The sequence below is a fragment of the Callospermophilus lateralis genome, chromosome 3 (assembly GCF_048772815.1).
Source record: "Callospermophilus lateralis isolate mCalLat2 chromosome 3, mCalLat2.hap1, whole genome shotgun sequence".
Classification (NCBI taxonomy): Eukaryota; Metazoa; Chordata; class Mammalia; order Rodentia; family Sciuridae; genus Callospermophilus; species Callospermophilus lateralis.
In genome coordinates, this window is record NC_135307.1 from 95,643,445 (window position 1) to 95,661,429 (window position 17,985).

The 17,985-nt window shown below is 39.2% G+C and overlaps 1 protein-coding gene across 1 annotated transcript in view; it reads right to left on the reverse strand.

The window, feature by feature from the left end:
• Positions 1-17,985, reverse strand: part of Atp8b4 (ATPase phospholipid transporting 8B4 (putative)) — a 216,463-nt gene that overhangs the window by 152,885 nt on the left and 45,593 nt on the right. Inside the window, exon 3 of the mRNA XM_076848565.2 lies at positions 2,092-2,205. Within this exon, the coding sequence (XP_076704680.1) occupies positions 2,092-2,205 (114 nt within the window). The remainder of the gene's footprint in view (positions 1-2,091; positions 2,206-17,985) is intronic.

Consider the following 17,985-nt stretch of genomic DNA (forward strand, 5'->3'; position numbering starts at 1 on the left):
GTTCAAAGGTTCCAAGTGCAAACAAATGATTAATGTTTGAGATGGAAATGCTAATTACCTAGGTTTAATCATCACACATTGTATATATGTACTGAATTATCACACTATACCCCATAAAGATGTACATTATTGTGTGTCAATTAAAAGTAAAAACAATTAAAAAAAACAATAAGAAAACAAAATAAAACTCCTCTGAGGAGGCAGTAAAAATGTTGGACTAGTAGAAAAGCTGGATCCTACTCCTAGTGTCTCAGTAACTCATGCAAAAGTTTTACACATCACCTAAGCTCTCTGGATCTCATTTCTTCATCATTAAACAAAGGAGGTTGGTCTGAACCATCTCAAATGTACTTTCCAAATATAAAATTGTATGAACTAGGGCCTGGGGCTGGGGCTCAGTGGTAGAGTACTCACCTAGCACACGTGAGGCATTGGGTTTGATCCTCAGCACCACATAAAAAATAAAATAAAGATATTGTGTCTACCTCTAACTAAAAAATAAATATTAAAAGAAATTGCATGAACTGAGGCTTTGACCACAGGTAAGAAAGCCATCAGAGAAATGGATCCTAAGTTCTGCAGTGGCGTGAAGGGTTACACGAAGAAACCAAACTAGTTTTGTGGGAGAAAGAAAAAAAAACCTTGGATTCCACATTTTCTTCAATAAATGGTAAGTTGCTCATTAATTGTACTCATCTGTTTGTTTGTTTTGTTTTTATTTGGGGGTTTTTCCTGATTGTTTCTCAACTATATCCCTATTCTTAAGGAACTCTCCTACCCGCTCCACTTTCAGTCCTCGTAATTTTGTTGGGTGATTCCATTCTGGCTCCACACTTTGGCACATGATCTAGGTCAAGTCAATCACTGTCTCAAATCCTTGAGCCACAGTGATCAGTTTAGTAATGAGAAATAATCTCAAGACATTTGCTAGAGATAAAAGGTAATCTATCTATCTCTCTCTCTCTCTCTCTCTCTCTCTCCCCCCCCCCTCCTCCTCTCTTTCTGTCTCTATCCATCTACATATCTATCTCATATTAGAGTTAGACTGGAGAGCAAGGAGGATAGGTCTAAAACTGCCAGGGCCACCAGATAGTAAGAATTTACACAAGAATCCTCATGACCAACAGGGATGAGAACAGAGGAAGAGAAGCTACATCCTCATCAAATTGTTACTGCCCAGGAGTCTAACCACACTAGAGAGGAAATATGACCCTGAATATATTCACCTTTTTGATTAAATTAATTTAGATTTCTGCCACTTTCCACCCAAAGATTCTTAATACAAATAGCTACCCGATTAAAGGAAAATAGTACCCAAAGCTTATAATCTATACTTCACACATCCAACCTATCTTCTACCTCTTCAAACTAAAACAAAGCCCAGCACATTCTGAATCAACCAGTATGATCTGATTAAATTATCCAAAATTAATACTAAGTAAATAACTGACTAACAGGAACTGTTTCTGTGTGTGTATATATGCATCTTTCTTGATCTATACCTTTTTCCTTCCCAAAATATCAGTGAAAGCTAAAATTTCATTTAAGCTTAAATTTTAGTCAGATGAGGAGGGAGAAATTAACTAATTACCACTCAAAACTGTAAGAATAATCATTTTAGAGTGAAATAGCATACAGCAAACATCATTCATTTTATATGCACATAAAATATGTCATTGTTCTTAGATCAAAATGAAATATGTCAAATTAAGTACCGCAACCCTCTCAGTCTTAGTCAGCAAAGGCTCTTTGCCTCAACTCTAGCAATCCCCACACTGTCATCGTGAGAGGAAGATAAAAAAGAGAAAGGAGGCAATGAACAGTCATTATTATTAGGCTCTGGTTTGGTTCAAATGAAGTGCAAGTCTGCATTTTTTAAATGACCTCAGTGTTTAAAATGATGAATGCCCTGAGTGTTACCCATTCCTAGCACTCCCACATTTGTGAAGAGAAACAGCAACAATAACATTAAAAAATCTGATAAGGATGGCTTTACCTCATCGCAAACATTTAGCAGAGTAAATTAACTTACTTTTCCAAATTATGTGAATATTTTTAAGAGATAATGAAGAACTACAACCCAAACATTACCTGTAATATCAGAAGGAAAAGAAAATAGGCATTTGCCACTCTTTGGAACTGTTCAAATAAATTAATTGGCAAGAAGGTAAGAACGTTGTACTTGGATGTGTGGATACGATTATCCTGAAAAAGAAATAGCATCGTGTTAGTATGAGGCAAGGTGTTGCTCATTATAGCTCTGAAATGTACAAAGATGAGCATGAATCATGCCAGAGTAAGAAGAGAAGCCAGTCATCTAGGAAATGTTAAACTCTGCATGGCCCAAGCCCTTCATCTTTCCCAAGATAACATACTCCTCATGCTAGATGAAAGGACTATGTGGTGCCATAAAATCACCCATACTAAAAAATATATCAACTGCACAAGTCCACTGATTAGATGTTTTTGCTTTTGTGCATTCATCTCTTTGATAGGTATTGCTTAAGTACCTACTATATGATGGCATTGAGTTCATGCTAAGGCCCATGCATTGGAAGGAATCTGTGTGAAAGTCATCCAGTCCACCTTCCTGAAGCATGGTCCTTTTGGAGCTTGACAAAGGGCCCTTAGAATTGTCTTTGAAGGTCTCCTCTGATGGAAAACTTACTGCCTTTAAAGGCAGCCTGTTCCCATTTAAGAATAGGAATTACTAGAAAAGTCTTTCTTATGAGAAACCAAATCTGCCTCCCCATAATTTCTTGTTATATGCTAAATTCCATCCCTCAGTTCACGCAGACTAAGTCTGTCTTTTCCATGTTGATAATTGGTTTTGGGGAGTTTTTGTTGTTTGTTTTTGGTTTTGTTTGGTTTCGTTTAGCTTGATTTCAGTACTGGGGACTGAGCCCAGTGGCACTACACCACTAAGCTACATCCCCAGCCCTATTTACTTTTTAGTTTGAGTCTCTCTAAATTGCCAAGGTTAGCCTCTTTCACTTTCAATCCTCCTGTCTCAGCCTCCCAGTTCACTATGATTACACGCATGCACCACCATGCCCAGTAACCTTCAAATATTTGAAGACCACTCATAGAACTCCTCTAAATCTTCTTTAAGGGCTGGGGATGTGGCTCATGCGGTAGCGCACTCTCCTGGCATGCGTGCCGCCCAGGTTCAATCCTCAGCACCACATACAAACAAAGATGTTGTGTCCGCCAAATACTAAAAAATAAATATTAAAAAATTCTCTCTCTCTCTCTCTCTCTCTCTCTCTTAAAAAAAAAAATCTTCTTTAATCCACATTCCTAAACCTCTCAGTCTTTTTCCATGACCTATTTTGCAGACATTTTTTATTGGTCAGCCTCTTCTTGATCTACCCCAACTTCTCCAAATCTGTCTTAAAACATAGCACCTAAAGCCAAATACAAATTACAGACCTAGTTCAACCAGACCATGTACCGTGGGACTTTGCTGTTCAGTGTTCTGAACTACTATGTTAACAAGCCCTAAAATTTCATCAGCATTTTAGAAACTGTATCTCCATATGTATTCATATTAAGTTTCAATCATCCAAAATCCCTAGATCATTTTTACATAAGCCACTATTTAATCAGTTTTCCTTCCCTAAACATTGCAGATATTTTTTAATATCAATGTACAAGATCTTTCATATAGTCCTATTATATAAGACTAATAGGAAAAAAACATTTTTAAACCTTAAGTGTACTATAATAATGTATTTAATATTCCTCCCAGCATTGTATCATCAGAAAATTTTAAGTACATACCTTTTATATATTCTTCCAAAGACAAAGACAAATACATTAAAAAGGATACAGCCACAGATGAAAATATTGTTCTTTTAAAAATAAAGCTAGCTTGGTGTGGTGGCACACGCCTGTTATCCCAGCAGCTTGGGAGGATGAGGCAGGAAGATCATGAGTTTAAAGCCAGCCTCAGCAAAAGTGAGGCACCAAGCAACTCAGTGAGACCTTGTCTCTAAATAAATACAAAATAAGGCTGGGGATATGGCTCAGTGGTCAAGTGCCCCTGAGTTCAATCCCCAATACCAAAAATAAAATAAAATAAAGCTATAGTAAATTACCAGAGATCTCTCTATAGATCAATGTTAATAACATTTTAAGATATTATATAAAGCATTTAAATACATTTTATTTAACCACTTACAAATCCATTTACTTGTACTCCACTGAGGCTTAACTCTATCTTATCCACAAAAACAGCATGACAAAGTCAGGGTGATAAGTCCTGCTAAAATTCAGAGTCAACATGCCCTAAATAGATTTTTTTAATGAGGTTGTTTGTGTTCCTAGTAATCACTGCTATCTGTTTAAATAAAATTAAACCTTCTGCTAAATGACCATTTTGACCATTTTGCTACAAGCTGTGGGAAAGTAAGAAGAGGTTAAGAGAAGAGTTCTCAGCTTAGTGGTCTGATCACTGTAATGTGCTAAAACCTGCTCTATTAGCTGAAGATGAGTAACTGCAGTGTGTTACCTACTCAAGAGCTGGGCTGGAAAGTAAGGATGTAGGAACTGTCAATCATGATGTTTTCCTCAAGAGGGAACTTGGAGAAAATACAGGGGAAGAGGAAAGCAAAGGAGAAAAAACAGTTAACCAAAAGTATCTTATATTCCAAATTCTATTTTATTTTTTCCTTCTAATAAAACTAAAACAGAGGTTAAGCTTGCATCTTGCTAAAAGGATAGATACAACATCTGTGTCAGTCAAAATCATAGTAAGAACTATAAAGAAATTCTCCTGAATTCCATATAGGTGAGGAGCTAATTTTGTGGGATGAAGTGATAATGTCAACCAGAAACTATGACAATTTTCTCCTAGTTACTTAGCTTGACATATAACAATGATTATGTTTGTTCTGGCTCTGTTGTAACTTAGTCACAGATGATGCAAACCTGCACATCTTCGGCTGGGAGCAAGGAACAAGGGCTCCCCCTCCTGGACAATCTCTGGGTCCATCTACTCCTTGTTCAAGAATGTATTAGTGACAGGACAGACAGATGCAAGTAATGGGAACATGAAATTAAGGGAATAATTCTATAAAATGGGGCCACTATGCTGATCTCTATATGCTTTCTTTTCCAAGAAGCAATTTACCTGCCGCCCTGCCTACCTTAAGTAGCCTGGATATGTTACATTCCTTGGCAAACTACCTCTTATCAGCAGGAGAAATGCAGGCCTAAAATAATGTTGATGCGAGGAACCTAAGTTAGCCTAAAGGTGGAAATTTTTGTGACCCTTTTCAGAGATCAGATCCTGAAACTCAGAGAGATAAGGATAATTCCCCCTATCCATAAAATCCATAAGAATTTATGGTTAAAAATACAATTAGATCCACTTACTATGGGCCACGGTGACCTAGAGTTGTCATGGCAGTGAGGACTTGAAAGTCTGATGTCATCCTGCTGTCAGTCAAAAGTCAAGAGGTAAACCTGGACAGGACTCTCTGTAAACTTCTTTTTGATCCCCAATAAAAAAATGGAGTACAAGAGAAGTACACTGTCCCTCTCCTGAGAGAACCCACTCTCTCCCTTAAGAGTATCACCTTTCCCTTCCCATCACTTTAATAAACTCATAACTGTTACTCTGAGTGACATGTCTGAAATAATTTTGACTTGATTGCAAGAATTGGGGTTTGAAGGGAGGGGGCTTCATGCTGCCTCAGTTACCTGGAAGGACCTTGGCCTATAACATTAGGAAGACCTTAAATCAGATACATTGATAGTTAGCCATTTTGAGAACTGGCCTATGGGCTTACAGTCAGATTTTCGTATGACTTACTCTATAATACAGCACAGAAGATCTTCACCTCTACCATCTTAGAACTACTTCTCCACTACAGAATACTAGAAACATCTAAACTAGAAAAGAAGGAGGAGGGAGTGGTCCCTGGAGAATCCGTGTGGCATGTCTGGTGCTAATGGAAGCCAGGCTGGAAGCCATGGTGTTAGCTTGTTAGCCAGATGGGCTGGTCAGTTGGCTCCATGATGAAATAGACTAAAGCACATCATCAAAGATCATGCTGGACCAGGGCAGGCCTTCCAGACAGTGGGAAAGAGCCAGCCCTAGGGAGCATGGAAACCACCCACTCCCTATGGGAAACTCACTCCCAAGAGCTCAAAGTGAAGCCAAGACCAATTACTCCTGCAAGACTGGCCATCAGGAAAATGACTCCAAGAGGCACTGTGAGTAAAGGTCTGCAGAGGTACATGTAGCATCAGTAAAGAGCCTTCCACATGGCTCTCAAAGTCAGGATGAGGACAACGCATTGCTCCTCTAAAATGTGCTAATAAAGCCCCAAGGTAGACAGAGATGGCCTGACCTAAAAGAGACTGTAAGTCAGGACTAGAGGGTTCAGCACAAACTGGACTAGAGGGAGAAGCTCTTAGGAATCCGTACTAAGAAATGGAGGGCTCACCAAAAGGATTTAAAGAAAAAAGTTACCTGATGGGATTTTTTATGTTAAAAAAATTTCAGGGTAGAGAAGAAATTGGAGATGACTAAGAACAGATATAAAAATAGCAACCAGGAGGTCTTTGAATTATTCCAGGTGAGGGATGATGGGCAGCTTCCACCACCAGGGTGATGGCAGAAGGAATGACGAATAATAATAATAATAATAGCAGATTTTTCCAAGCTCTTATTATATATACTATTCTTTATATTTTATAGCCCATTTTATCTTTAGAACATCCTTATGAAATAAGTACTCCATCATAAAGAGGGAAATCCAATATTCAAAGAGAATTAAGTAACTTACATGAGGTTATGCAGCTTATAAATGGGGCAGCCTAGATTTGAATCCAGGGACTCTGTCTCTACAGCCCACCCTCTTCACCCCAGTTCAGAGTCCTCTGCTGTCAGGATAATCATCCTCACCCTCTCCTCCCCTCTTCTCAAGCCTGCTGGCACTTTCTTACCAAAGGCACCAGTACTTCCATCTATCTCTTCCTCTCCTGTCACCCCTCAGTCAGAGCCCTAGTTATTAATTGCCGACGTATGATTACAGTTTCCTTGTATTCCCTTTCAGTTCCCCTCAAGAGTGATCCCCTTGTCCTCTCACAAAGACAAACAGTATACATAACCACACCCTTATTTTAGCCTTCTCAACAGAAGCAGCAGTGGCGAAAGTCTTTTTCACTTTTCAGTGCTGACTAATAGAAGGGAGGGGGGAAGTAAAAATGACAAATTCCTCAAACAGGCTGTTCTAGTTTAGATGTGAGATGCCTCCCAAAAGCTCATGTGTGGGACAATGCAAGAAACTTTAGAGGTGAAATGATTGGGTTATGAGTGTTTGATCTAATCAGTGCACTAATCCCCTAATAAGGATTAATTGGATGATAACTGTAGGCAGACAGGTGTGGCTGGAGGAGGTGGTTCTCCCTGTTGAGTGGAATCTCTCTTTCTCCTGGTACGATGTATTGAGCCTCTTTCTATGCCACACTCTTCCACCATGATGTTCTACCTCACCTCAGGATACAAAGAATGGAGACAGCTGTCTATGGACTGAGACCTCTGAAAGTGTGAGTCCCAAAATGCACTTTTCCTCCTCTATGTTGTTCTTGTCAGGTCTTTTGGTCACAACAGTGGAAAAGCAGTGACTAAAACAGAAACTGTTAGCTGTGACTAACCTGACCATGTGGTTCAGAAGCTTTTGGAGCCTTTTGGAATTTGTTGGAAAAATTTTGAAATGTTTAGTGATACAAGTTGGAAAAGTTTTAGATTGTTGTAAACAGAGATTAATGGGCAATTCTGGTGGGAACTCAGAAAGCCAGAATGTTGATTTGACTGTGGAGAGTAGTGAATGGGCTCATGAGATTTCAGAGGAAAAGAAGAACTCTATTGGAAATTGGGCTCGAGGCCATTCATGTTACATTCTGGCTAAGAAATTGCATTTTGCCTGTGTCCTGACACCTTCTGTGAGGCTGAATTTGTAGATGATGGACTTCTTAATCTGGTAGAAGAAATTTCCAAGCAGCATACAATTCAGGAGATGGCATGGATATTGTTGGTGGCTTTTAGCAGAAAGCAAGGAAGAAAGATTCAAAAAACTCACAGTTTGGCCAGAAAACTGTGAGTAAAGCTGAGGATAAGGAAGTTGTGGTTGTTGAAGTCATTACAGCCAATAAAAACAAAAAATGTTAAAGACTTTGCCCAGAGACAATAAGAAAGATGACTTGTGGGCATCTCAGGAATTAGCAAGACCACACCCATCTCAGGCACAAGGGTGTAAAATTCTTTTGAGAAGAGACCATGGGGACACCCTGCTTGTATATGGTTCCTATGAAGTTATTTCACCATGCTCAGCCACATAGGCACTCAGGTGGAAACTTGACTACTGCTTGAAATGGCGGCAACCACATGATGCTGGTTTTGCAGGATTACAAGATGCTAGAGTTAGGGCCTGAGAGGCCTGGTAAAGTGCAGCAGAGTCAGCAACCCCTGAGAGAACAAAGTGTGGACAGGGAAGCTGAAGCTGTAGTGGAGTTCTCCCAAATTAAGTATCATCATGAATCCCAGATGCTGGACATGGAGCTGCAGGACTTGTTTGCCCAGCTGTATTTTGGTCTTGCTTTGGTTCCATCCCTTCTTCTATGCCTCTGTTTCTCCCTGGTGGAATGGAAATGTATACTCTGTGCCTTTATATATTGGACATATGTAACTTGATTTTGATTTTTATAGGGGCTTATGCTGAGAGTTTGCCTTGAGTCTCAGAGGAAACTTTGGACTTGGACTTTGGGGCAATGCTAAACTGTTAAGACTATGAGAACTCTTGAAAATGAACTAACTGTATTTTATGAGATGACCATGAGCTTTTGAGGCCCAGGGGCAAAATGTTATGGTTTACATATGAGGTATCCCCCAAAAGGTCATGTATGAGATCATATAAGAAGGTTTAGAAGTGAAATGATTGGATTATGAGAGCTTTAACCCAATCCATGCATTAATCCCTGGATAGGGATTAATTTAGTGGTGACTGTTGCCAGTTCGAGTGTGGCTGGTGAAAGTGAGTCATTGGCGGATGTGTCTTTGGGGTTTATATTTTGTGAGCTGAGCTCTTTCTCTGCTTCCTGACCATCATGTTCTGAGCCCTTTCCTCTTCCACACACTTCTCCATGATGTTCTACCTTGTCTTGGGCCCTGAGGAATGGAGTTGGCCATGTATGAACTGAGACCTCTGAAACTACAAGCACCAAAACAAACTGCCTCCTCTAATTGTCCTTATCAGGTCTTTTGGTAACAATGGCAAAAAAAAAAAAAAAAAAAAAAAACTGACTAAAACGTGGGCCATCAATAAAATATTAATAAAATAGAAAACATTATTTTGATAATAAGATTCCCATTTACTCACAATGGGAGTGTATTGCTTTAAAAAAATAGAAAATAACACACTGTGAAATTCACAAACAGAATATTTGGGAAGTTGACCTTGATTTTTCCACTGGAAAATAGTGCTAATACTATTTCTCATCTATATATTTATAGAACTATTATGGAGATAAAGTCACAAACGTAAAGTCATTTTACATTAAATTAAAGCATTTTTACATGAAAGAACTATACATATACAGGATTGTTTATGAGCAACTCCCAAATAATCCCAGGGGAAAAACACATACAATGTACTAGTCAGGATAAACTGACTAAACCATGCTAACAACTCCAAAATATTCATAATGTCATCCAATAAGTTTATTTCTTCCTCATGCTACTTTTCTAACATGAGCCCTGTCATCGTTGTTACTCACAATGGACCAACCATGTTTTTAAATACAGTTGCCATACCAAAGAGAAAGAGAAAGCTTTGAAGAATCTCACACCCATATGTTAATATTTTAACCTGAATGCTCACAGATCATTATACAAGAGAGTCACCATGTATACAGAAGACAAAAGCTAAAAACAGTGACGGACATCAACAGCTACCTCAAATGGAAATCTGCCACAATATTTTGAGAGTGTGAGACAAAGAAGTACAAAAATAATTTATCAAAAGTAAAGGGAAGGGAGAAGGAAGGGGAAAAGGAAAGACAATAGAATGAATCTGACATAACTTTCCTATATACAAATATGAATATACCACAGTGAATCTCATCATCACATACATCCACAAGAAATTAATTTTTAAAATATCTATGGGTTGGGGCTGGGGATGTGGCTCAAGCGGTAGCGCGCTCGCCTGGCATGTGCACTGCCCGGGTTCAATTCTCAGTACCGCGTACAAATAAAGATGTTGTGTCCACCGAAAACTAAAGAATAAATATTTTAAAATTCTCTCTCTCTCTCTCTCTCTCTCTCTCTCTCTCTCTCTCTCTTTAAAAAAAAATATCTATGGGTAAATGACAGAAAGATCAATAGAGGAAAGGGAGCAAGGGGGCAGGGAAGAAAGGTACTGGGAACTGAATTAGAACAAGATATATTCCATGCTTTTATAATCATGTCAAAATGAATTTTTCTGTCACATATAAAACTAAAAAGAACTGATAAAAAATTTAAAAATGAACCTCAGTGCTCCAAGTCTAGTTCTAATACACATTTGACTATGTTCCCTTACCCCTCAACTAACAAAGCTCTATCTAGACAGACTCAACCCCCATCCTGTAACTCCAGGGCCAGGCTCAAGTTAACATAAGCCAACTACATGGTTCACCCTCATAATTACAATTTTGAGTTCATGGACAAGCACATGACTGGTCAATTCTGGAATTGCCTGAAAATTTAGGCTTTCTCTTTCCTATTTCATCCCCACCTGGAAACAAGCAGCCCTAGGGGTTTGTTAGCATCTTGGGGTCATGAGTAGGGAGGCTGCCAAGAATTAGCTTGACACTGACTATACAGCTAAGAAATGTAGAGAAAGAAATTAGACCAAGCCTTTCCTGAGGCTAGCCCTAAATATGGAATTTTTCAACCAAAAAAAAACATCAGGTGATAATACATTCAAGATCAGTTTATGTTTTCATATAACAATCTACTTTTATCTCTACTTTTACCTGAAAGAATGCATCATGGAAGGTTAAATTTATGTTCAGTCATTGACCAGGGACACCGCCTGTATCTGTAAATCCCACAGGCCAAGACCCAAAGCTTTCGCAATCAGTACCACAGTCTCAGCACTCTTTCCTCACTTGATGAGACATTTTTATGTTTTGACAGCTGTAATAAGTAACCATCTAGAATTTGAAGGGGAAATATCTAGCTTTTCTTGCCACAAGAGGAGGCAGATGGAGTATCATTATGATACAATCTAGATTCTAGGGAGAGAAATAATCCTGATTTTTAAGGGAGAGATTATCACTAAACCATAAAATTAAAACCAAAAAGAAACTGTGTCCACAGACTTCTTGCATAAAAGAGGAAGTGGCCAAAAGGCATTTGCACCACTCAGGAAATATGTGAAACACCCATGTTTATGCAAAGATCCTAAAAGAATGCATGTATGGGGCAAATGGGCTGGAGATCAACGTCTGGCACCTCACTAATATCAGGAGAAACTCAGCTTCTCAGCATTAATGTTGCCTAAAATGGAGTCCACAGTGTTCAGGACTGGAGGAAATGAAGAGATGGGATGCTCATGGATGAACCCACCTGGGGTTGCATTAGCCACAGAAGAGACTGTGCAGAGAGCTGTCAATAGACATCAGCTACAATCCTCATCATTATCTTAATATTCTCCTGAGCCTGGGCTGCCAACCATGAGCAAAAATATGTATGGAGAGGGAATATGCAGAGGGCACATTTCCCCAACATTTACCCACTTATCCAATTCATCTTTATGAAAGGCTTTATACATGTCAGGTACAATATTATTGAGCCAGGGCTACAAATGCAAATAAAGTCCCCACCCTCCTAAAACAAGTTTGCACTTCAGTTGGAGAGAGAGAGGCAGGAATACAAAAATAAACCTGCCAACTGATGACACAGTTTAAGTAAGTGATTGCTGCTATGAAAACAGTGAGCTACAGAACAGAAGTACCTGGCCTGCTGATGCTCCCTCAGCAAGCCTTCCTGCTTGACTTTCCAAGCTAATGCAACCACAGGATTATCCCACCCAATGAGACCTTTGGAATATGTGACCCATCTTCCAGGAGTGCCCATCCTCCAGGGGTATCCAAATGAATCCTATGGACTAGCAGGGAGAAAAAAAGGAATGTATATATTAACTAAAATGCTATAAATTAAGATTACTAATATTGAACATACAGATTGTCTTTACTATAGATGTGTGTGTACTGTAGATATATGCCTCTAGTAATGACAATATATAAACATATGTGTACGTGTGTGCATATCTGCACAAAGTGTGTATTTGTGTATGTGTGTGCATGAATATGTGCATATTATGCATATCTATATGTATGCATACAAATGTGCTATATTTACGGTAAAGACAATCCATGCATATATGCATAGATATGCTCACATACAGATTTATTTTCTTTCTGACAAGTAGGAAACATGCTCAAAAACCTTGAAGACAGCAGACTAATTATTTTTATGGTCAAAGGAAATGAGGATGACCCTGTTCACTAAAACTTGGGCACAGGACAGAGAACATGTGGCTTTCTGTGTAATGGTTTCTCTGTGTCACACAACCCCACCAGCTCACAGGTATTGTATTCTTACCCATACTGAGCACTACGCTGAGGCACTGTACATACATCATCTCAAGCAATCCTAAAAAACCCCAATAAACTGTCACTATTTCACTACCACTTTACAGATGAGGAAACTGAGGTTTACAGTTCTGAGCAGTTCTGAGGATTGCCTAAAGAACAAAGCCACATACAGTCCTGTGTGTTCTCAAATGGAACGTGTTTCTTAGAAATGCATCAGAAATGAGAAATCTTCAAATCTCTCTTTTTTTTTTTTAAAGAGAGAGGGGGAGAGAGAGAGAGAATTTTTTAATATTCATTTTCTAGTTTTCAGCGGACACAACATCTTTGTTTGTATGTGGTGCTGAGGATCGAACCCTGGCGGCACGCATTCCAGGCGAGCGTGCTACCGCTTGAGCCACATCCCCAGCCCCCAAATATCTCTTGATTAGTGAATTCACTGACCCTCCTACAACAGCCCTCACCCTAAAAAAACCAGGACCACCTTAAGACAAAGCCCAGGAAAGGGCTCACATTAATCCCATCAGCAAGAACATCCACTTCAGTCCTTTCAACCAAGGGAGGGCTTTGTCAGGCTTGGCTGGGGAGCTCACTTCCCATCTAGACCTCAGGGGCGGGGCAGGCAGTAGGGGTGAGCCAGGCCTCCCTCTTCCCCCAAAGCAAAACTGCCTGACAGTGTCACAAACCTTGTTCTTTTTTCTACCCTCCGGCCTTGGTTTAGCGTTCCAGCGTCTGAAAGACTGTTCTAGAACTAGTAAATGTCCTATGAATAGTGATTTGTCTACAAAGAACTAATTTTGGACAATTACCAGGGGAACAAATTACATTTTCCTTTGAGATTAATTTAATCATGCTAATTTTTTTTTCTCCAGGATGCTTAGATGCTTACGACATTTTAGAAAGTTTCAAACAAAATGTTGACTTTTCTTTTGTGACATCGGAAAAAAGAACTGAAAATGCCTGTAAAATTAGAGAGAGAGAGAGAGAGAGAGAGAGAGAGAGAGATTTCAAATATACACCTTCTCCAGAGAGATAAGAAGGTATACAAAAGAACAAAGGAAAGACGAAAAGTTGCATTTTCATGGAAATTTCATGGGCATCCCTAATGATCTGTGTGCCCCCTATTTCTGTCTTGTCAGAGCTCTTCTATGCCTCCTCCTATGGATCCAGTATCTGCTGGAGAGTAGGCCCTCAGCTCTGGCCGACTGGCCCATCTCAGTCCGGGCTTTGAATTTTATGAGTAGATGGGCACTTCTTTGAACTGATGTGGAAGCTAACTGGCTCAGGCTATTTCCTGAAAGGACTTTGGGAACAACAGTACATATAAGCTGCTTTGTTTATGAGGACTAAAAATTTAAAAGACTATGGTCACACACTGCTGTGCAATCTGGGAACAAGGCCAAATTTCCAGCAGGACTTCAATGCTTATGACAATTAAAAAGGCACAATGGAAAAGTCCAGTCAAGAAAAAAAAAAAACACTTCTGAAGAACTTCCCAGAGGGCCAAGAGGTTATAACAACACACTATGAATAGTCTAATCCTTCCTGGGACACCACTGCTTCCACCAGGGGTCTACATAAATAATACCACCTCAAGGGTTGCCATTTTCTCCTGAACCCCAAGAGATTAGAGAGGAAGCCCCTGCTACTGCAAGGCCCCCACCCCTGCAGAGTGCTGTAATCAGTTGGGACCCTACTGTACTCCCTTGCCTGGGTTGGCAATAAATCTAAATTTAAATTTGGACCGACCCACAACACCTGTCTTTGTGGTTTTTGTTCATGGTTTTCTTTGGAGAGTGAAATGAGAGGGAGAGAATAGAGGACTGGTTGGAAATAGGGAAGCAAAATTCTCTACATTGGTGAGGGAGGAAGAAGGAGACAGGAGTGATAAGAAGACCTTAAAAATATCCTTAACACACAGCAGAAACTATAATTTATAAATAAAGTGTCAGTCTGACTTTTTTGTGATCATAACATGCACAAAGGAGGGTTTGATAAATTTTTACCAAATTTGGAGGTTATGCCTGAGATGATCCGAATTAAATAAAGATTACCCAAAATTTGCTTTGGGATTGACAGTAGGGTTCCCTAATGGCATACATAAAAATAGGCAGTTGTCTTCTGTAGCCACCAACACAGAGATTCAAGAAGAAGCCCAAGTGAGGGCTGAGCACAACAAGACCTACCATGATGTGATCACAGAGTCCCCAATCAAGGACAGATGCTCCAAGTCACTAAACTGATTTGCAAATGAGCTGCTTCTCACAGAAGCAATCCTAAGTACAGGCCCCAGAGCAAGTAATTGTAGAGATTAGTTTATTTAACAGTTAACAATCCACCAGAGCATCACTAGGGAGGCCGGCTAGGAGTAACTACCATATACAAAACTGCTTTGAAACAAAGCAGACCAGATCCTTTCCCCTGTTTCTTGAATGAATGTGGGCTCCTGGCTGAAGTTCCCAAAGCTTCTCTGCCATCTCATCCCACTTCCTTAATTCTTCTTCCCGACACATTCCTCTTCCACAGTCTTCCACCCAATCCACTCCATCTAGGGGGTAAATGTTAGAAAACTGGACTCTGCCCCTTTTACTGGATGACAGAGGGATCACCAGTAGCACTGTAAATTAGGATTTTAAGGGGCGAGGAGGTAAAACCTAGGAGTCTGTGGCTGAGGACTTTTTTAGAAACAAGTTTCCCCAAAATGGTTAATGTTTATAAATTATAGGTACTAAAAATGTCAAGCTCTGTTTTAGATACTCTGTTCCCACAATAGTTTTCAGAAAAATTATTTGCTTGCAACCTTAGTAAGGACAGTGAAACCTAGAAAGGCTGAAAGCTAAAGCCATAGTCCACAATACCCAAGTGTTTTTTATGAAATTTGCTGATTCCAGATCTAAAGAAAATCCCTCATTCAGAAACAGGGAAGAAGAGAATGCAGACATGCTATAAAGAAAAGAGTTACACAAAAACTGCAAAGTATTAGATAAAAATAGACCCAGAGATCAATGGAAAAGAGTAGAGGACAGAGACAAATCCACACAGATACAGTCATCTGATCCTTGACAAAGATGCTAAGAACAACATTGGAGAAAAGACTGTCTTTTTAACAAATGATGCTGGGATAATTGAATGCCCATATGAAGAAGATTGAAATTAGAGCTCTATATCTCACTCTGCACATGGTCAACTAAATACGGACTAAAGACCTAGGAATTAGACCAGAAACTATGCAACTGCTAGAAGAAAATGTAGGGTCAACCCTCCAACATACAGGTGTAAGTAATTACTTCCTCAATAGGGTCCCAGAAGCTCAGAAAATAATATCAAGAATTGATAAATGGGGTGACACCAAACTTAAAAGCTTCTGCAGAGCAAAGGAAACAAATATATGAAGAAGAACCTACAGAATAGGAGAAATCTTTGTCAGTTACTCTTCTGGATATATATTAAAATATCCAGCATATAGAGAGAAGGCTCAAAAAACTTACCAACAAATAAGCCAATCAAAAATGGGCCTATGAACTAAACAGATATTTTTAAAAAGAAGAAATACAAATGGTCGACAAATATATTTAAAAAAATGTTGAACATCTTTAGCAATCAGAGAAATGCAAATCAAAATTGCACTGAGATTTCATGTCACTCCAATTTGAATGGCAGCCATCAAGAATATGAATAATGATGGAGAGGATGTGGGAGAAAAAAGAACAGTTATACACTTTGTGTAAACCGTTATAAACTTTTTGTAAATTAATACAACCCGTATGGAAATCAGTTATCAGTAGACAAAAGTAGGAATGGAACCACCATATGACCCAGCTATACCACTCCTCAGTATTTATCCTAAAGAATTTAGCATACTATAGTTATACATGCATATCTATGCTTATATCAACACAATTCACAATGGGCAAATTATGGCACAGGCCTAGGTGTCTTGATAAATGGATGAAGAAAATGTGGTATGTATACACAATGATGTTGAAGCCAGAATTAGGCAGTCAGTGTAGATAGGTAAATCGAGTCAGATTGGATCAAGGAGGCCAATTTTGAGTGAGTCTGGCAAGTTGTAGACTGTCTCCTGAGGGATTGAAATGTTAATTCCTTCAGAGCCCTTCCTCCACCCTTATCAAGAACCTCCCCAGCAATGTAAGAGTGTACTTTTTCCCCCACATCCTCTCCAACACTTATTATCATTTGTCTTCATAATAGCTGCCATTCTGACTGGAGTGAGATGATATCTTAGAGTAGTTTTGATTTGCATTTCTCTGATTGCTAGAGATGGTGAGCATTTTTTCATATATTTGTTGACTGATTGTATATCCTCTTCTGAGAAGTGTATGTTCAGGTCCTTGGCCCATGGGTTATTTGTTTTTTCAGTGCTTAGCTTTTTGAGTTCTTTATATACCCTAGAGATTAATGCTCTATCTGATGTGTGAGAGGTAAAAATTTGCTCCCAGGATATGGGCTCTCTGTTCACCTTACAGATTGTTTCTTTTGCTGAGAATAAATTTTAATTTGATTTCATCCCCAAAAGTACACTCAGACATTGCTGGTGGGACTGCAAATTGGTACAGTCAATATGGAAATCACTATGGAGATTCCTTGGAAATCTGGGAATGGAACCACCATTTGACCAGCTATCCCTCTCCTCAGTCTATACCCAAAGGACTTAAAAACAGCATACTACAGGGACACAGCCACATCAGTGTTTATAGCAGCACAATTCACAATAGCTAAACTGTGGAACCAACCTAGATTCCTCTCAGTGGATGAATGGATAAAAAATGTGGCATATATACACAATGGAATTTTACTCAGCTTAAAAGAGAATAAAATCATGGCATTTGCAGGTAAATGGATGGCACTGGAGAAGATAATGCTAAGTGAAGTTAGCCAATCCAAACAAACAAACAAACAAATGTCCTATGCTTTCTCTATTATAAGGAGGCAGACCCATAGTGGGGTAGGGAGGGGGAGCAAGGGAGGAATAGATGAATTCTAGATAGGGAAGAGGGGAGAGAGGGAAAGGGAAGAGGCAGGGGATTAGTAAGGATGGTGGAATGTGATGGACTTCATTATCCAAAGTACATGTATGAAGACACGAATTGGGTGTCAGCTTACTTTATATACAAACAGAGTTATGAAAAACTGTGGTATATATGTGTAATAAGAATTGTAATGCAAAAAAAAAAGTATAGGTATAAAGGCAAAAAAACAAAAAAAAAGAACCCCACCCCACCCCCAGCTCCAACCTGTTGCTAAGGTAACTTGTCCCAGGAATTACCCCTCCCTACAAGAAGCTATACTATTCTATATATTCATTAATGTGTC